The 21,453-nt window shown below is 44.9% G+C and overlaps 2 protein-coding genes across 2 annotated transcripts in view; both read right to left on the bottom strand.

Moving 5' to 3' along the window:
- The window catches only part of GLG1 (golgi glycoprotein 1), a 158,314-nt gene extending 154,594 nt beyond the window's left edge, over window positions 1-3,720 (bottom strand). Inside the window, exon 1 of the mRNA XM_082712196.1 lies at window positions 3,106-3,720. Coding sequence (XP_082568322.1) covers window positions 3,106-3,546 — 441 coding nt within the window. The 5' untranslated portion in view covers window positions 3,547-3,720. The remainder of the gene's footprint in view (window positions 1-3,105) is intronic.
- Window positions 1-21,453, bottom strand: part of WDR59 (WD repeat domain 59) — a 228,334-nt gene that overhangs the window by 18,550 nt on the left and 188,331 nt on the right. The window lies entirely within an intron of this gene.

Here is a 21,453-nt window from a genome sequence, read left to right as displayed (position 1 = left end):
CTTTGAGCACTACAGTAGAGACAATCTTAAAATATTTGAGCTCAAGACTTAATCTAACACGGGGAACCTGGGTGGCTCAGTTGCCTGAGCATCTGCCTTAGGCTCGGATTGTGATCCTGGGGTCCTGGAATCGAGCCCTGCCTGGGGCTCTCTACTCGGTGGGGAGCCTGCTTCTCCCTCTCCCACTGTCTGCTGCTCACTCTTCTCGTGCTCTCTCTCTCTGTGTCAAATAAACAAAATCTTTAAAACAAAACAAAAAACTAAACCTTAAAAAAAAAAAAGACTTAACCTAACACTGTATACCCCATGTTGTTTCAAAATAAAAATGTCTACTACCATTTAAACACTCACATGCTTTGCCTCTCCATAATTCTAATAGCAAGTACACAGAGAACAGCCTTCTCCAAATTAGTATCCAAAGGGATAAAGGAAACAACAACAAAACAAACAAAAAACAAAGAAAACCCAAAGGGATATAGAAGCAGATTATATCAAATTCCCTATCAAGCAGTACTACTTACCAAAAAACAAATGCAAAACATGTTCCATAATTTCACTTTAAATGTGCCTAGGCAGTTTCTTTCTTTAATTCAGGTATGTTCTTTCAAACACATAAATCAGATTTAACTAATTCTCAAACTATGTGGATTTAAATGTTCTTCTGCTGTCTTTAAAGAAAAAAAAGTTTAAAAACAGCTCCACTTGGGGCGCCTAGGTGGCTCAGATGGTTAAGCATCTGCCTTTGCTCAGGTCATGATCCCAGGGTCCTGAGATCAAGCCCCGCATAGGGCTCCCTGCTCAGCGTGAACCCGCTTCTCCTTCTTCCACTCCCCCTGCTTGTGTTCCCTCTCTCGCTGTATATATCTCTCTCTATATCAAATAAATAAATATTTAAAAACAAAACAAAAACAGCTCCACTTCCAGAAGCTTGGTAGGCTCAGTCCCTACAGCATGCAACTCTTGACTTCAGGGTTGCGAGTTCAAGCCCCCATTGAGTATGGAGCCCACTTACAAATTTTTAAAAAAAGAAAGAAAAGAAAATAGGTCCACCTCCCAAAGAATATACACAATCGTTCATGGTACCTTTTTTTCAACTTTTATGTATATAAAATTAGAGGAAAATTAACTAAACTGTAAATTTGGAAAGATCTGGTCCCCAAAATACCCCCACTTCCAATTTACATAACACGTTTTCTTCCTGTGGAGTATAAAACTGACTTCATTAGTATATTTATCCTCAATCTGTTGGCAATATTTATTGAGTCTCAGTACTGAATTAGGTACTCTGGAAAGTTACAAAGGAAATATAGGACCTAGTAACTATGCTCGAAGAACTTAAACACCCATCTCCACAAAGGAGAAAAAATGTAGTTACTGAAACAGTATCCTTGCCGAGAATCTTACAATCAAATGTGGAGCAGGGACTCCATTTTCAAGCCAGTTTCCTTGCACTAAGTAATCCAAGACAGTACCCACAAAATTAAACAGACTCCAAAAGTGATCAAATCTGTTATTTATGGATTACATATGCTGCTACACACTTCTACTGCATGACAAAGGAAGCCTGCTCCTGTAAGTAGAGCTTTCCAAATGTTCCTAAGCACACAAAGAAAGAGATGTTCTCCGAGCATTGGCCACTTTTTGCCACTTTGCCTAATAACATCCTACTTCTGCCACAAACCACTAACAAAGTGTTTGATCACCAATATTAGGGTCTTACTCTGAGGGAACATTGATTATATATCCTCAAATACCAAATAAAAAATTCCAAAAAGGCTGACAGTTAAGAATCTCAGCTGTATCTACTAGAGAAGTAGCTGAAGAATAAACAGTAACAATGAATCATCCTAGTCTTTAAATTGTAGAAGAGAAGTCATCTGTGGTCCCACATTTCTGTTGGCTCAGAAAATTTCCTTTCTGTCTTCAGATTATGTATGTCTCTCCCCCTTGTGAATTCTCTGTATAGAATACTAGAGCAGGTATCAAAGTGGATGGGAGGGCGAGCGGAGTGGGGGAAATATTGCCAAGACTAGCAATTTTCTACAAACCAGTGATCTTCCCATGGTCCCATGTCCATGGTCATGAACATCTTAGGCAATTCTGACGATACAATTTCCCAAACAAAACTGTATCAAGCAGCAGTTTCATTCTATTTGTTAACCTTTAGGTCTAATTCTATACACCTAACCTTAAGCAAACAAACAAAACAAAAAACCCCCACAACCCTACCAGAGTTGCTCCCAAACTTTGGGAACTGTCAAATAAGTCCGCAGGATTAAATCTAGAGAAGACATGTCAATTAACTGACTCACATTATAGAATATCAAATCGAGATTTCATTAAAAGCTACTATTAAAATCATATTCAGACGTCAGAAAGGCAAGATCCCACAACCCAATCACAAATACTGTACAGGTATTACAGCTTCGACTGCTGTCCCAACTTTTCAAGCTTTGGGACTCTAATTTACTTGAGGTAATAGCTTGAGATTCACTACGAATTGATCAAAATAAATGAAGGGGGGGGAAGGACATATATCAGTTTCAACACCGTATTTGATAATAGGAATTTGCTAAATTACAAAAGAACGGGGTAGAGACAGTGAATTCGGTACTGACTACAATACACATCAGAACTGAACCTGAGTTACCTAAACTAAACGTTATCTACTGCCAATAAACAGATCATTTCTTAACAGCTTAAGTACGCCAACCATTTTTTCATATTTAAAAGGGCTGCTACGAACTGTCCAAGTCGAAACAAATAGCCAAATTCTAAGCAGGTCTTCGGCGAGGAGCCACTGTGCTAAGAGCATCACACAAAAGACCGGAGCAAACATAAACACGCTCTGGGCCTTCGCAGACAGCGGCCAGGAGCCAGGGTCTGAATCCCAGACCCCCGCACCAGAGAGGGAAGGAGGGGTGGGGGGTGGGGTCCTCTTCTCGGAATGCGCTGGGGAGCTAGTTGGAGACGGGGAGGGAAGGAGCGAGCGCAGTACAGAGGAAGAGAGAGAAGCAGTGGACCGGCGTCAGCGGCTTCCAAGGCCGGCAACACCCTCGGGCCCGCACCAGGCCTGGCCCTCCCGGCCCCGTCCCGCCTCCTCACCTCCCTCACGTCCTGCAGGCACTCGAGCACCGCCAGGTTGTTGCTCCAGGTGTGCTTGGGGCACACACGGGTCACGTCCTCCCTGCACGACTCTTCCTCTGCTAGCTTCCAGCCCCCGCTAGCCCCTCCGGGCCCCGCTCCGCCCCGCCGGGCCGGAGGCCCACCCGCCGGGAAAGGCGGCTGCGGCGGCTGAGGCGGTTGCTGCGGCTGCTGCTGCTGGTGCTGGAGCTGAGATGACTGAGGCAGCTGGAGCAGCGGCTGACCCGCCGGCCCGCCACCTCCAGTCTGCCCTACAAAGGACGGAAAGTTGGCCCCGGGGCCCTGGCCCTGGCTGTGGCCGCCCTGGGCCGGGACTTTCTGGGCCCCGGCCGCCGCGAGCAGCAGCAGCTGCAGCGCCGCCGACAAGCGGAACATCCTCCGTACACGTCCACACGCAGCCATCTTGGGTCCGCGGCGAGCTCGACGCACCCGCCGGCGCCGCGTATTTAAATGAGGGGGCGGGGCCCGATAGGGCCCGGCCCGAGCCCCTCCCCAGCCGGCGCAGACCCGCGAGTCGGGAACGGAGCCCTGGAGGAGGCTGCGCTTGAAGCGGCCCACGCCCTGGGTCCCGGAGGCTCTTTGCCGGGGGAATTGCTGGAGCTCCTTAAAAAGCCTGGGCTGGACGGCTTTACCTCATTCCCCTGGTTGTCGTCACAGAAAAATAAAGAGGAATCGGGATTGCCACAACCAAGATGGCTGGTAGAGTATGTCGCCTGTTCAGTGACGGGGGGGAAAAAACAAAAACAAAAAACTTTGTGTGTAGAGGTGAACTATACACGACCAGGGTATTCCGAAATTAAGAGTCTCTTCTTGCATCTCTTCCTGCTGCTTTCTACCTGCCTCAGACTCTTTCTTAGCCAGGGAAGAAGGCAGTCTTGAAAAATGGTTAGGAGCAAAGGTTCCGGGATAAGAAGGGAGTTGGTTATAATCTTTGCTCCCCTGCAGACTGGTCAAGTCCTTTAACTCTCTGAGCCTCATTCTTCTCGTCCCATGAAGATGCGGAGGAGTTCTAATGTGAAATATAGCTGTGAGGACCAGAAAAAATAATAAGGGAAAGTACCTGGCCCACAATATAGAGCTCAAAAATTTGTATCCAATATTATTACTAAGTTGGGAAGCCTTTTGTGCCGCAATCCTGATTATAAATCAGAACTTAACCCTGTGTTTATTTTTTTAAAAGATTTTTTATTTTATTTATTTGACAGAGAGACATCACAAGTAGGCAGAGAAGCAGGCAGAGAGAGAGAGGAGGAAGCAGGCTCCCTGCTGAGCAGAGAGCCCGATGCGGGACTCGATCCCAGGACCCTGAGATCATGACCTGAGCCGAAGGCAGAGGCTTAACCCACTGAGCCACCCAGGCGCCCTTAACCCTGTGTTTAAAGGAGGAGAAGAAAATAGCAGGCCTGGGTTGGACTCTAATTCAACTGAGGAACGGCACAGTGATGGTAACAAGTTCTGCACAGCAGGGTTAAAAGACCTGTCCAGAGTAAACTCGACCAGTCTGGTACTAGGATCTGTGGGGCTTCCCACTGCCCTGGTGCAGTTTTATTCCACTCTATCAATACAGCATTTTGAGGAATGAGGACAGCTAGGGGTATAGGATCCCAACTGGTGATCCATGTTCAAAAATGCAACTTCTATGCTGACCCGCAAATGGGCAGTGAAGATCAGACATAACTAGAGTCTAAGAAGTCCTGGGTTGGGGGTCAGGGTGCTGGGTGACTCAGTAGGTTAAGTGTCAGACTCATTGATTTCATCTCAGGTCATGAATGATCTCATGGGTTGTGAGATCAAGCCCACCAGGGGTTGGTGCTCAGCCCGGAGTCTGCTTGAAGAGTCTCTCCTTCTGCCCCTCCCCTCACTTGCACACTCTGACAGGCTAAGGTCAATCATGGTTTGTTTTTTTTTTCTTTAAGATTTTATTTACAGGGGTGCCTGGGTGGCTCAGTGGGTTAAAGCCTCTGCCTTTGGCTTGGGTCACGATCCCAGGGTCCTGGGATCGAGGCCCGCATCGGGCTCTCTGCTCAGTGGGGATCCTGCTTCCTCCTCTCTCTCTCTCTGCCTGCCTCTCTGACTACTTGTGATCTCTCTCTGTCAAATAATAAATAAAATCTTCAAAAAAAAACAAACAAACCAGATTTTATTTACTTTTTTAAGAGAGAGGCAGAGAGACCACAAGTGGAAGAGAGGGGCTGATAGAGAGGGAAAAGCAGAAAAAGCAGATCCCTCACTCAGAAGGGAATCGGAGGCTGGGCTGGATCATGACCTGAGCCAAAGGCAGATGCTTAACTGACTGAAACACCCAGGCTCCCCTAAAATAAATAAATCTTAAAAAAAAAAAAAAAAAAAAAAAAGTTAGGTGGGGACTCAGAGACCGCATAAGGAACCCCTGAGACCAAGAATGTTTTGAGGGTACAAACCCCTCACTATGGCTGACAGCAGGTCTCTATCTCTGGGCATGAAGGTATGTTGGCATCTCTGCCAACACTCCCCCCGTGCCCTGCTACTGCCATAAAATGGTCCTAAGGCTGCTGCTGCGAAACTTTAGCATTGACTAAGGCAGCCCAGGATAGACCAGATAAATATCCATGTTCGTTAACAGATATGTGGGATAGAGAAGTTGTCGGTCAGCAGGCTGGAGACATTACCAGAAGTTCTTGAAAAGTCACTAGGAGGGGCGCCTGGGTGGCTCAGTGGGTTAAGCCGCTGCCTTCGGCTCAGGTCATGATCTCGGAGTCCTGGGATCGAGTCCCGCATCGGGCTCTCTGCTCAGCGGGGAGCCTGCTTCCTCCTCTCTCTCTGCCTGCCTCTCTGCCTACTTGTGATCTCTCTCTCTCTCTCTGTCAAATAAATAAATAAATAAATCTTTAAAAAAAAAAAAAAAAAAGAAAAGTCACTAGGAGCCATTAATTTTCAGTAATAAGTCTGCATGTGCTCAGACAACAAGTGGGAGATTATTTTAAAGTAGTTTAAGGGGGTGCCTGGGTGGCTCAATTGCTTGAGCCACCGGCTTTTGGTTTTGGCTCAGGTCACGATCTCGGGGTCCTGGGATCGGGCTCCGTGCTCAGCATGAAGTGTGCTGGAGATTATCTCCCTCTCCTTCTGCTCCTCCCCTGTCCTCTCTCTCTCGCTCTCACTCTAAGATAAACAAATAAAATCTTAAAAAAAATAAACTAGTTTAAGGCTAAGAGGGCCTGGCTGTTGGTGGGAAGAGCATGCATCTCTTGATCTCAGGGTCATGAGTTCGAGCCCCACATTGCGTGTAGAGATTACTTAAATAAATAAAACGCTTTTAAAAAGGTTTAAATAAACTAGTTTAAGGCTAGAAATTGACAGTCTGTTAAGAGAAGCCAGCAGTTGCCTATCTGTCAGCCTGCACTGAGGAAACACTAGACCCAGCCACAGATTGCCTCTGGAGATAGGGAGGAGTATATGTGCCTATCTTAAAATCACAATGACCAGGAAGCAAGAGACCCAGAGAAATCTGGGAAACGTGCCAGTTCAGGCTCTGTCAGGCAAGTCTAGACTTCATATAAGGCACAAACACCTAAGCCAACAGGAAGACGGTTGACCTATCTTGGGTCTCCCAACTTCATTGACTTTTCAGTATAAAATAGACTCTCTCTGGGGCATCTGGGGACTCAGTCAGTTAAGCAACTGAATCTTGGTTTCAGCTCAGGGCAGGATCTCAGGGGGTGGGGGACCCCCTCCGGATGGGCTCTGCACTCAGTGCAGGTTCTGCTTGTCCTGCTCCTTCCCCCTCTGCTCCTCCCCCAGCTCACACTGTATCTCTCAAATAAACAAAATCTTAAAAAAAAAAAAAAAAGATTTTATTTGTTTGAGAGAGAGAGAGAGAGAGAATGAGTGGGGTAAGGGGCAGAGGGAGAAGCAGGCTCCCCGCTGAACAGGGAGCCGGACATTGGGCTCCATCCCAGGACCCCAAGACCATGGCCAGAGCCAAACGCAGATGCCCAACTGGCTGAGCCACCCAGAAGACCCAGCCAAATAAATAAAATCTTAAAAAAAAAAAAAAAAAAGACTATCTCTATCACAAACTACGATTTCATTTTACCCTTTTATTGTTCCTTTTGCTTTTTGATCCTGACTTCCTTGATTTACTCAATAGATACCTGTTGAGGTTTTGGGGTTTTTTTAATGCCAGGCATTGCTCAAAAACCAGCTTATATGCATGATAAACAATAAGACAGTAAACAAAGAGTAAAATCATTTCCGACCATACAAAGTGCTATGAAGAAAATAAAAGATAGAGGGGGTGACTGGGGTAGGGAGGGGCTTTTTTGGGTGGGGAGAGGCTTTTATATAAAGGCAGCTGGGGAGAGGCTTTCTGAGTGATAATTGAACGAAGAGCCAATCAGAATGAAGTTACCAGCCATGGAAAAAAATCTGGATCTGAAGCTGTCTTAGCCTGTTCAGGCTGGTATAACAAAACACCACAGACTTGGGGGGGCTTATAAACAAAAGGCATTTGTTTCTCAGAGTTCTAGAGGTTAGAAGTCCAAGATCACAGTGCTAGCATGGCCAGGTTTTGGTGAAGCCTCTTTCGGATTGCAGATTTCCAACTTCTTGCTGGTTCTCTCACGGGGCAAGGGGCTAGAGAGCTCTATAGGGTTCTTTATAGAAACACTCATCCCATCCTCTCATGACCTAAGTGCCTCCAAAAACTATCTCCTCATACACTCACACTGGCTGTGAGGATTTCAACATATAAATGTAGGGGTGGACACAAACAGACCACAGCAAAATGTTCCAAAAGCGGAGATTAACAAGTTCAAGACACTGATGTGGGAATAAGCATGCAAAATAAAGGCCTATATGGCTGAATTAGAATGAAGAAAGAAGAGAAAAGAAAAAGGAATTAGAGAAGTGGTCAGGGACAGATCATCGAGGGCACTTTAGGCCCTATATATCCATGTAACTGGGGGAGAATTCTGACTCCAAACAAAGAGTTTGTATTTCCATTGAAAGAAAGACATAAAAGCTAGACAAAATTACATAAAATATCTTTGAAAGGAATTAGAGAGTAACCAATGCAATCAGGAAATGAAGGGCAACAATCTTTGAGAAAAAGGAATTAATTACGCAGCCCAGATTTTTTTCTGAGTTGTACTTTCTAAATCGTAGCTCAAAAGAATTGAGTCTATGCCAAAGGCAGCAATCTCATTGGGCCGAAAATACACAGGTAGGAATTCAGAGCCTCCCAGATGGTTGGGACTTAAGGGTAAAAAGACTGGAGAGAAGAGAACCGCAGGGAAAGAGCCAAAAATCTGTGACTACATTTCTCCAAGTCTCTGGCTATTTCCTAAGCTGGGGACCACAGGGGGGAGACTCCACAAACCCAGAAGAAAACGAGAGCTGAGAGAGTGATATATCAAGAGTTCCCAGCAGCCTCAGGTGTGCTAGGGAATTAGAAGTTAGAGCTCTAAGGTATAGAGCTGAGGTATAGAGGTCTTGGTCAACACCCTAGGCTTTAAACTGAGGCCTCAGAAGCGTTACCCTCTGGGCACAGAAGCCACACCCCAGAAGAAAGGACACCACATGAGGAGTGAGGGTACTGCCCTAGAAGAAAAAGCAAAACTACAAGAGTCCAACCCTAATAAAGCCTAAACAAACCTCAGTGGGGTCAATGTGACCCACAGTATTCTGTCTACAGGAAGAAAACATCATCTTTCTGAAGACAGGAAACATCATCGAAAGCCTCTACAATTTTTAATTTGCATGTCCCGGGATTGGACAAAAAATTATGAAGCATGCTAAAACCAAAACAAAACTGAAATAAATAACCAAAACCAAAAGGAACAAAAAAGTCAGGGCCCCTGGCTGACTCAGCTGGTAGAGTATGCGACTCTTGATCTCAGGTTTGTGAGTTTAAGTCCCACATTGGGTATGAAGCCTACTTTAATAAAAAAATAAAAAAAATAAAGTCAACAAAAACAAACTATGATTCAGATATTGGACTTAATCAGATATGGACTTTAAAAGAGCTATGACTAGTATGTTACAGAAAATAAAAAATAATGGGGCGCCTGGGTGGCTCAGTCATTGGGCGTCTGCCTTCAGCTCAGGTTGTGATCCCGGGGTCCTGGGATCAAGCTCTGCATTGGGCTCCCTGCTTGGCAGGAAGCCTGCTGCTCCCTCTCTCACTGCCCCTGATTGTGTTCCCTCTCTCACTGTGTCTCTGTCAAATAAATAAAATCTTTAAAAAGAGAAAGAAAAAGAAAAAGAAAAGATAGAATTGGGGCACTTGGTATGCTCCGTCAGTGGAATGTGTGACTCTTGATGTCAGGGTTGTAAGTTTGAGCCCCAAACTGGGTGTAGTAATCTTAAAAACAAAACAAAACAAAACAAAACTTAAAAAATAGGTGAAAAATAGTGTGTTTCAACAGAAAATTGGATTCTACACAAATAACAAAATGGACATTCTAGAACTGAATTAAAATTCATTAGATGATATTTTGGAAGACTTTATTTATTAATTTGAGAGAGAGAGAGCCCACACAATTGGGGGAGGGTCAGAGGAAGAAAGAGAAGCAGACTCTCCTGCAGAGCAGGGAGCTCAACTTGAGGCTTGATCCTGGGACCAATGGATCATGACCTGAGCCCAAGGCAAACACTTAACCAACTGAGCCACCCAGGCACCCCTAAAATTCATTCAATGACTTTAATAGCAGATTGGATGTCTTAGTCTGTTTGGGCGCTATAGCAGAATATCATAGACTCGGTGGCTTAAAACAATACAAATTTATTTCACACAGTTCTGGAGGCTGGGAAGTCCCTGATGGGCTGCCAGATGCTGGCAGATTCCCTATCTGGTGACTTCCACTTCCTGGTACATAGACAGCCCCATCTTCTTGCTATAACCTCACAGGGTATAAAGGCATTAGGGAGCTCTCTGAGGTCTCTTCTAGAAGGACACTGTTCCCATTCATGTGAGTTCCACCCTCACGAAAATCAAAGAGAAAGAAAAAAATCTTAGAAACAAAGACTTTATTTTCAAAGGAGCAATAACACTAATATCTGACTTCTCAGATATGGGGTTAGGATTTCAACATCAATTTGGCAGGGGGTGGGGACACAAACATTCAATCTATGGCACTGGGTATGGCAGAAGACAGAATTATTGAAGGGAAACAGATGAACAGAAAATATACAAAAGGGGGGGAACGCTTGGGTGACTCAGTCAACTGGGCATCCTGGCTCTTGATTTGGGCCCGGGGGGGCTGATCTTGGAGTTGTGGGTTTGAGCCCTCCATTGGGCTCCATGCTTGGTAGGGAGACTTCTTGGGGGTCTTTCTCTCTCTCCCTGTCCCTCTGCTGCTACCCCTGCTTGCTCAATCTCTCTAAATAGATAAATAAAAATGTATTTTTAAAAGATTTTACTTATTTACTTGTCAGAGAGAGACAACGTGCACCAGCATGCGTTTGTAAGCACGCAAGCACAATGTGGGACTTGATCCCAGAGTGCTCTAAGATCATGACCTGCGCCGAAGGCAGACACTTAAGCAACTGAGCCACCCAGACATCCCAAATAAAATCCTTAAAAATAGATAAATAAAATAAAATTAGAAAAAAGGAAAATATCCAAAAGCAAGCACAAAAAGAAAAAAGATTTCAAAAAAGAACAGAGCATTAAGATACACGTGGGCCATAGTCAAAAGTTCTAACATATATATAACTAGAACCCCAAAGGGAGAGGAGAAAGACAACAGTGCAGCTCGATATTGAATAGACATGCTTTGAATTTCCCCCAACTGATGAAAGATACCAACCTAGAGATTCAAGAAGTTCCAGGAACCCTTAGTGGATAAACACAAAGAGTACTACATCACCATGAAACTGCTGAAAATCCAAAAGAAAGATAAAATCTTAAAAGCAGACAAAGACGTATTATCTTCAAAGGAGCACTAACACTAATATCTGACTTTTCAGTAGAAACTATGGAAGCCAGGTGCACCTGTGTGATTGCATTTATATGAAATATCCAGAATAGGCAAATCCATAGAGACTAAAAGTAGATTAATGGTTTCCAGGAGATGAGGGAAGAGAATTGAAAAGTATGGAGTTTCTTTTTTTTTTTTTTAAGATTTTATTTATTTATTTGACAGAGATCACAAGTAGGCAGAGAGGTAGGCAGACAGGGCGGGGGGAAGCAGGCTCTTTGCGGGGCAGAGAGCCCGAAGTGGGGCTCGATCCCAGGACCCCGGGAATCATGACCTGAGCCAAAGGCAGAGGCTTAACCCACTGAGCCACTCAGGCGCCCCAGAAAGTACGGAGTTTCTTTTGGAAATCAGATAGTGGTGATGGTTGCATGACATTGTGGATATACTAAAACAAACAAACAAACAAACACTGAATGGTACTCTTAAAAATGGTTAAAGTAGTGAATTTTATGTTATGTGAATTTTACCCCAATAAAAAAGCTAATGCTAAAGACAATTGGACCCATTTTTTAAAAGTTTAAAGACATTTTCAGACAAGCTGAAGCTGAGATAGATAACTCATTGCCAGACAGACCTGTCCTACTCGAGACTGAGGGAAAATGACCCAATGGAAGCAATAAAGAGCTCGGGAAGGAATAAAGAGTGCTGACAGAGTCAGTATGTGGACAATTACTGTTGCTTTAAGCACAATAATTGAGGGATTCGTACCAGATGTAACAGTGAACTATATGACTCCCATTGTATATAATCAAGGACGCGGACTTTACTCTCTAGGTCCGAGAGTCTAGGGTGAACACTAAAAGAACACAAGAATGGGTATGTGTAAAGCTAATAGAAGAAACAAACAAACAAACAAAAAACCCCACTGGAATAAAAAACGTATGATTAATCCAAAAGAAGACTGAAAGGGTGGGAATAAAGTAACAAAAAACACATAAGGTACACAGAAAACAATTGCGTGAAGTTTAAGTCCAGTTAAATTTAAGTACCATGGGAGGCTCTTGGAGGGTTTTCTTTTTTCTTTTTTCTTTTTTTTTAAAGATTTTATTTATTTATTTGACAGACAGAGATCACAGTAGGCAGAGAGGCAGGCAGAGAGAGGGAAAGGGAAGCAGGCCCCCTGCCAAGCAGAGAGCCCAATGCGGGACTCGATCCCAGGACCCTGAGATCATGTCCTGCGCTGAAGGCAGCGGCTTAACCCACTGAGCCACCCAGGCGCCCTTGGAGGGTTTTCTGTGGGGCTATGGTTTAATACCCAAGTAAGAGCTATGAAAGGAGGAGCCTTAACCCCCTCACAACCATCCGCAAAGTACTGAGCATGGTATTGAGCACACAGAGGGCAATCGGTGAAGACTTACTGACATGGCCAAGCTGCTTCTCCCATTGCTGAATGGCTGAAAGGTCCCTACCTCCAGGAAGCCCTCCAGTGGCTCTCTCACCCACTGTTTGGGCAAGCAAGGTGAAAGGAGATGACTGGGCAGAGCGGTCCCCCTGCCCCTTCTTACTCTGATTTAAGGACTATGGCAGCTTCCAGAGTTCAGGAATACTTTCCCAAACTTGACTGTGCAGCTGAATCACCTGGAGTAGTTTTCAAACATTTCTGATTATGGTATCCAGGAATACGCTGTTCCCAACAACTAAGCTGGCACTGATCCCCGCGGGTCCCTGGCAACAGCTGCTGTCGTGTAAGACGGCACGAGTGGTCTCCCTCTCCCCAGGCAACTTCCTGACCTCTGCCAGTATCCAAGATTTCAAGATCAAATAGAAGGAACATTGACCCGTGAAGTTCTAACACTTTCATCCTAAAACTTTTTTTTTTCTTATCCCTCAATGCTCATCTCAAAAGTCTCAATGTTTTTAAAGCCTCCCTGGGAAGATTAGCCCCTTGTCCACATATCACTTTTATATTCATTCGTTTATGCAGCAATTATTATGTCTGAATGCCTCCTATTTTGTGCCTTAGGGATAGAACTACGGGTTAAGAGAGCTGGACTAGGCTGTCTGGGTTTCATAATCTGTTCCTACTATTCCTAATGTATTTGGCTACTGCTGGGTTATTCTGGGTTCTAGGAGAGGCAATCTCCAGGAATGCCCGACTGGCTCAGTTGGAAGAACATGTGACTCTTGATCTTGGGATCGTGAGTTCTAAAACCCCACATTGGACATCAAGATTACTTAAACAAATAAAACTTAAAAAAACAAAAAACAAAAAACCAACATTCTCTGTACAGGATTAGCCACAGAAGAGACTTACTAGGATGAAAGTTTCCCAGGAATGAGTCCGCTTTAGCCTCTCTGCCACACAGTCATTGGCTGGGAGTAACCCTTGGGGAATGTGGTTTCAGAGTGAACACAGTGGATTTCAGAGCACAGCAACTGGGAAAACTGGTCACTTGCACTCCCACAGTTGGAGACCTGAGAGGCAAATTTTCATGACCACCATATTTCACACTTTGGGTCCCAGACATTAATTTCTCTATTTTATTTGGTGAACAGCTACTCTATAGCTTCAAAGGATCTCTCTCTCTCGGAGGAAAAAACTCCAATGAGGGAGATTAGTGGGATACACTAACATCTATTTTTGCAAATGATCTCAGGGCTGCAACTAGTATTCTCCCTCTTCTTCCTCCATTCTGAATTTCTTTTGCCCTCAGCTAGCATCTCTGAAGTCTTGGTGGATTACCTGATAATGTGACCCAACCCTTCATTTCTGGGTGGTTGTTGTTGGTGGTAGTGGTGGTGATGTTGGTGGTGTCTGAACTTGGTTCATACCCTTGCATCTGGTGTAGTATTGTTGCACATGTGTGTTTATAGTTACAGAGGGTCAAAGGGGAACCAGAAGGCACCCAACTGAACCACTTGGGTATTTCCTTCCTCCCCTACTTCCTCCTGTTGATCAGGGTTAGTTTCCACTGCCAGTATGGTGATTCCTCTTCTCGCTTGTGTTCCTGAGCACAAGGTCCCGAAGTAGCAGCCATAACTTGTAGTTCAGGAGGAACCTTGCTGTGTCCTCTGGCAAGGTGTACCCCTGTAGGGACACAGGAACTTCAACCACAGGGAGCCCAGAGTTGTTGGGATAGGAAGCACAGAATTACCCAAGTCACTGAGTGATGGTAAGTGGGGCTCACTCCTCATGGATCCCCTCTATTGGGGTTTCAGTACCATAGAGACGTCTCTAATTTAATACTGCATCCTGAAGAATGGCACCCCATTCTTTGTTTCTTCTCAGCTAGTGCTTCAGCTGTGCCTTTAGAAGGTCATTACCAGTATTCCATTAGCTGGCTGCTTCCGGATGGTGTAGTCCCATGGTCATGGCTCACTTCTGCAATCCATTCACTGTAAAGTGGGTCCTCTGGGTGAGATGTTACGCCATGTGGCAGTCTGTGCTTCAACCAGGCATTCTGCTGGCTGAAGCTAAGAGCAAGAAAGGCAAATCTGAACTCAGAATAGGTATCTAGCCCTGTAAGGAAGAATCGCTGGCCTTTTTGGAAGAAGGGAGCACATTGTAGCTGACTTAACAGCACAAAGCTGCTGCTTGATCTCCTCTAGAAATAGAGCCTATCAGAGACCCAGTGTTGGTCTCTATTCCTGACACGGTGGACATTCAGAGGCAGCTTTGGTAAGTGGGAGTCCATTCTTCCATATGGACTTTGGGTCCATATGTTGCCTCCATCTCTGTCACCGTGGCCGTTCTGTTCATGTGCCTGCCTATCAAGTCTGCAGGGGCTGAAGACTGCCTGATGTGAACTGACAGAGTCATTTTGCCTGGTTGATTGTTCAGTGCCTCTTCCATGGTGGAGGCTTTCTGGTGGGCGTTGTCAGCTGATAAAAATTACGTGTTATGCCTTCTTCCAGATAAGTCATCCACATCCACCAGGCCTCTGAACCCTGCCCAGGAACCTGTATATTGTCTCACCTTAGACCACCTGTCCCTTCCATACAAAGTGGAAAGCCAAGGGCACAGTTTGCAGCTACTCTCCTTGGGAATATCTTTCATACTGCCTCTTCCAGGGTCACACTTGCATCCTTCTGGTCTTTAATGGTGGCACTAATTCCACCATCCTCCATCCCCCAATAAGACATTGGCCAGTGATAAGAGCAATTTCCAAGGTTCACATTTAGCTTTTATTGTTATAATTTTTTTTTTAAGATCTTATCCATTTATTTGACAGAGACAGAGAGAGAGAGCGAGCACAAGCAAGGGGAATGGCAGGCTGAGGCAGAGGGAGAAGCAGGCTTCCCACCGAGCAAGGAGCTCAGAGCTCATGGGGCTCAATCTCAGGACCCCGGGATCACGACCTGAGCCAAAGGCAGATGCTTAATCATCTGAGCCACCCAGGCACCCCTCCTGTCACAATTCTTACCACACAGGCCAGAAACACAATGTGGTATTACTCATTTCCATTTGTATATTTGGGGACTGGGAAAATGATCACCAGATATGCCCACATATCCAGTGTGAGCCGTGCCCACATATCCACGAGCCATAACTTAGCCAGGACTCCACTTATTACTGACCCCCAGCGGCCAGGGGGCTGACGATGCTTTCAGTCTCTTAAGTGTCAGTGTCAACTCAGACCAAGTGTCCAACAGTCCTCAACATGTCTGGCTATTTCCCTTTTGTCAGTGAACGGTCACCCAAGTAGATGGCCATGAATCTTTGAGGGAAAGACAGAGGGAATCATTGTAGGGGTATATTATCTGTCATGGTGTTGCGGGGTCTCTGTTCCTAGGCTTCTAGCTCCTTACTCATCAATGGGTTCTGGATCTGAAAATTGGCTCAGGTCTGAGCATGGGAGCATGAATTACTGGGGATGGCCACCCTTAGCCTCCTGCTCCTCCATTCTTCTGGGGTTTTTTGTTTGTTTGGATGTTAAAAATGGATGTTAAAAATCACCTTTGCTGGCTGAGTCTATTTTGCCCCTAAGGATGTTATCTTTTACTAACCCTCTCTGCAACTCTCTGCTGATTAGCCCCTTGGTTGCCTCTTCAGTCTTCCTGGAAATAATGATAATTGTGGTCTCCTGGCTTCTGGCAGATAAGTATGGGGACCCAGTTTTTATTATTCGGGGGTCCCATCATACCCATCTTACTACCTGTTTTCTGGAACACTCCCAGAACTACTTCTATTAGTCTAGGTTTGCTGGGAAGCCCACAATAAAAGGGAATTGACCATCAACAAAAACCCCAAGTAATCCAATTTTTAAAATGGGCAAAAGGTATTAATAAACATTTCTCCAAACAAGATACACAACGAGTCAATATGCACATGAAAATGTGCCCAACATGGGGTCCCTGGGTGGCTCAGTGGGTTAGGCCTCTGCCTTCAGCTCAGGTCATGATCCCAGGATCCTGGGATCGAGCCCCACATCGGGCTCTCTGCTCAGCATGGAGCCTGCTTCCTTGCCTCTCTGCCTATTTGTGATCTCTGTCAAATAAATAAATAAAATCTAAAAAAAAAAAAAAAAAAAAAGAAAATGTGCCCAACATTATCTAAGAAATGCAAATCAAAACTACAATGAGATACCACCTCACTCCCAGCAGGATGGTTACCATACAAAAAAACCCAGAAAATAGGGGAGCCTGGCTGACTCAGTTGGAAAAGCGTGCTTCTTTTGATCTCAGGGTTGTGGGGTAAGCCCGATACTGGGATGGGAAGATTACTTAAACAAAAAATAAACTTTAAAAAAAACAGAAAATGGGATGCCTGGGTGGCTCAGTTGGTTGGACGACTGCCTTCGGCTCAGGTCATGATCCCGGAGTCCTGGGATTGAGTCCCGCATCGGGCTCCCAGCTCCGTGGGGAGTCTGCTTCTCCCTCTGACCTTCTCCTCGCTCATGCTCTCTCTCACTGTCTCTCTCTCAAATAAATAAATAAAATCTTTAAATAAATAAATAAATAACCCCAGAAAATAACAAAAAAAGGTGGGAGAGGATGTGGAGAAATCAAGACCCTCAGGCACTGGTGGTGGAAATGCAAAGCGGAACAGCAGTATGGCAGTTCCTCAAAAAATTCAAAACAGAATTACAGCAATCCAGCAATTCCACTTCTGGGTGAAAAAAAACCGAAAGCAGGGTCTCAGAGAGGTATCTGTACATGTGTATCTGTACACATGTTCATAGCAACATTACTCCCAATAGCTTAAATATGGAAGCAGCCCAAGCATCCACTGACAGAAGAAAGGATAAGCAAAAGCTGGTCTACTCCAACAACAGAGTATCGTTCAGTCTTAAAAAGGAAATTCTGACATATTCTACCACGTGCGTGAACCTTGAGGAAACTGTACTCAGTGAAATAGGCCACTCACAAAAAGACAAATATTGTATGATTCCACTTATATGAGGTGCTTAGAGCAAATACACAAGAGACAGAAAGTAGAATGGTGGTTGCCAGGGGCTGGGAGGAGGGAAGAATCAGGTGTTATTATTATTTAATGGGTATAGAGTTTGAGTTTTACAAGATGAAGAATTACGGACACAGATGTACAACAATAGGAACTTAATACGTAGAGCTGTACTTAAAAATGTCTAAGAGGGTGGGACACCTGGCTGGCACAGTCAGAAGAGCATGCAACTCTTGATCTCGGGGTTGTGAGCTCAAGCTCCATGTTGGGTGCAGAGTTTACTTTAAATAAATAAGTGCATTTTAGGGGCACCTGGGTGGCTCAGTGGCTTAAGCCGCTGCCTTCGGCTCAGGTCATGATCTCGGGGTCCTGGGATCGAGTCCCACATTGGGCTCTCTGCTCGGCAGGGAGCCTGCTTCCTCCTCTCTCTCTCTGCCTGCCTCTCTGCCTACTTGTGATCTCTCTCTGTCAAATAAATTAAAAAAAAAAAATCTTTAAAAATAAGTAAAAAAAAAAAAAAATAAGTGCATTTTACCACAATAAAAAAATCGGCCAAAAAGGAAGGGGAATTAGTCATGCCAATAATTTATTAGGGGCGACCCTTGTGGGAAAAACCGGGTGAGTCAAAGAGCCATGAAACACAACACAGGTCTGGTTCTGTGTGCAATAGAGAGGTCAGGACAGATGGATGGGCGGAAACAACTTAGATGGAACTTAAACTACACTTAGCTCTCAAGGTTTGGCTAACGTGGTACCTGGGTGACTCGGTCGGTTAAGCATCTGCCTCGATTTGGGCTCAGTTCATGGTTTCAGGATGGAGCCCAATGTAGGCTCTACACTCAGTGGGGACTCTGCTTCTCTCTTTCCCTCTCCCCTTGCCCCCAACTTGAACTTGCATTCTCTCTTGTGCATGTGAGTGCACGCTCTCTTTTTCATGCACACGTGCCCTCTCTCAAATAAATGAATCTTAAAGATTTTATTTATTTATTTGTCAGAGAGAGAGAGAGAGAGAATGCACAAGCAGGCAGAGTCGCAGGCAGAGGCGGAAAGAGGAAAAAGCCCAATGCAGGGCTCGATCCCAGGACGCCGGGATCATGACCTGAGCCGAAAGCAGAGGCTTTAACCCACTGAGCCACCCAGGTGCCCCTATTGCTTAATTTTTAAACAATGTTATGGAATAAGTATTGTTATTCCAATTTACAAGGAAAGAAACAGTTAGTGATCCTTTTAAAGGAAACTGACATTAGCATTTCATTTAATTTTTATTTTAAAATACATATTTTTAAAAAAATATCCTCATATTTACATCCTATACTTACCATCACTGACCGCTAAGCAGTTGGGAAATGGTAGAAACTCATTTTCACTCTTGACGTCTCCATTTCCAGAACAGCTTGGGTGATGCCACACAACTTATTTCTCCTACGTTTAAAATGAAAATAAAGCAGACAGTCGTGAATATTATGATACTTTTACACCCTGGTGGATGCTGAGGCTGGGAACACCACTGCCCAGTGTAAGAACCCACGTCACATGGCTAGAACCGCTCAGCTCCGCACTTAGGACAGGTCAACTGAAGAGGGAAAGGAAGTGTGGAGCTGCTCTTTCTGCTCCAGAAAGCCGGGTGGAGGGCTGGCTGAATCAGGAGCCTGCTGTGGAGATGGGATGTGAGGAGGGATACCATGAACCCTCCTTTGTCCCTGAAAAGTAACAGCTTTATCCAAATACCGCTACACTTAACAGAAGGGCTCACCTGGAAGCTGGACATGGGCCGAAAGTAACAATATCTGGATTTGGTTCAAAGGAAATCTTATCCGGTGAGAGAAAAACAAAGTTCAGAACTTCACTTAACAGATGATTGGGTAAAAAGACCTGGAGTTTCTGTTACATAAGCTCAGCTCTGTGTGTGAGCTGCCAACAGTCGGATGGACAGTGGGTTAATGAAAGTGAGGCCTGGTAGACCACTTGTTCCTGGAATGAAGGAGGGAATATATGCCTCTGGGTAAATACCCTGCCATCTGCTTAAAATAACCACCACTAGGGGGGAAAAATAAAACAAAATAAAATGCCACCACGAGGTTAAAGCAGTCCTTCCAGAAAAATCTGCTAAATTCCTAGGCTTGAGCTAGGTGCAGTTCAGTAGTTTCTCTAAAACATGGTGTCGAAAATTAGTTGTTAAGAGGTCCCTGGTTCATATCTATGTGCCCTATGCCCCCTCAAAAAGACAAAAAAAAAAAAAAAAAAAAAAAGATTGTTAGTCAGATTAGCCAGCAGCAGATAGAAAGGAATGAAGGCCTAACCTAAGAAAGGGTGTTAAGGTCAGGAGAGGAGAAACCATTCTGGAAGCTTAAGCCCTTTGAGGTGCTGACACCTGACTTGTACCCCAGAGGAAGCTCTAGAATTGGCCCTGACATCAGGCCACCTCATGAGGATGGTAACCTGGCCGTTGAGACAGTGACAGTCCTGCACTAGGCAGATGATACGCCTCTTCCCTCAGCTCACCTGAGTTACCTGCAACCTGAGTCAGGGAAAGGAAACCTACATTATCAGATGCTAACATTCATATCTCTCATTAAGATCCCCACCATCCCCCAAAAAAGGCATGAATTTTTTTTTTTAAAGATTATTTATTTATTTATTTATTTGACAGATGGAGATCACAAGCAGGCAGAGAGAGAGGAGGAAGCAGGCTCCCTGCTGAGCAGAGAACCCGATGCGGGGCTTGAACCCAGGACACTGGGATCACGACCTGAGCTGAAGGCAGAGGCCCAAACCACTGAGCCACCCAGGCGCCCCAGGCATGAAATTTCTTAATAGTAAGGGACCACATTTTGTGCAACGTGGCAAGTTGCAAGGGAGGTGGGCCATTCCGACTCTAGAATGCTGGGCTCCTCTCTGGGTCTTAGATTTTTGGCCTAGATAATCACTGATGTTTCTGTGACAGACATGTTCAGGGCCTTTGGCTGCATAATTTGGGGGTGCCCGGAAGCGTGTTAGTACATTTATCATCCCCTCAGTCCTAATGGTGTGGTATACCTTTTATATGAAAGGAACGCTCAGACAAGTTACAGAATTTGCCCAGGTGTGGTGGCCTTGAAAATGAGCCCCTCAGAACTCGAAACGATGGGAGCATATCTGACTGCTACTGTGGGTCCAGCTGCTAAGCCCTAAAATCCATTAGTGCCGCCACAGCAGGAAACCTTCTTCCCGAGGCTTGCTCTAGCCAGTGACTGACAACAGCAGGGATACTGAGGCAGGCCCATTTCTAGGGGAGGCTCAACTCCTGACAGGCAACAGGAGCTGGAGTCTCCATGGCCTTAGCCAAACCTTTTATTTTTTTAAAAGCTTCATTGGGATGCCTGGGTGGCTCAGTAGTTTGGGCTGCTGCCTTGGGCTCAGGTCATGATCCCGGCGTCCTGGGATTGAGTCCCTCATCAGGCTCTCTGCTCAGCGGGGAGCCTGCTTCCTCCCTGCCTGCTTGTGATCTCTCTCTGTCAAATAAATAAATAAAATCTTAAAAAAAAAAAAAGTGAAAATGAGTTTCTACCGTTTCCCAATTGCTTAGCGGTTAGTAATGGAAAGTATAGGATGTAAATATGAGGATTTTTAAAAAAAATATGTATTTTAAAATAAAAATTAAATGAAATGCTAATGTCACTTTCCTTTAAAAGGATCGCTGTTTCTTTCCCTGTAAATTGGAATAACAATACTTATTTCATAACGTTGTTTAAAAATTAAGCAATAGGGGCGCCTGTGTGGCTCAGTGGGTTAAAGCCTCTGCCTTTGGCTCAGGTCATGATCCCAGGGTCCTGGGATCGAGCCCCAACATGGGGCTCTCTGCTCGGGAGGGAGCCTGCTCCCCTCTCCCCACCGCCTGATTCTCTGCCTACTTGTGATCTCTGTCAAATGAATAAATAAAATCTTAAAAAAAAACAATAAAAATTAAACAATAGATCAGGAAGGGACTTTGTAAACTCTAAAGGGATAAATAGAAGCAATTGTTACCAA

This window comes from Mustela nivalis, assembly GCF_964662115.1.
Source record: "Mustela nivalis genome assembly, chromosome: 18".
NCBI classification, from domain to species: domain Eukaryota; kingdom Metazoa; phylum Chordata; class Mammalia; order Carnivora; family Mustelidae; genus Mustela; species Mustela nivalis.
Note: the sequence above shows the minus strand (reverse complement) of the source record. Positions and strands in the feature narration are given on the sequence as shown.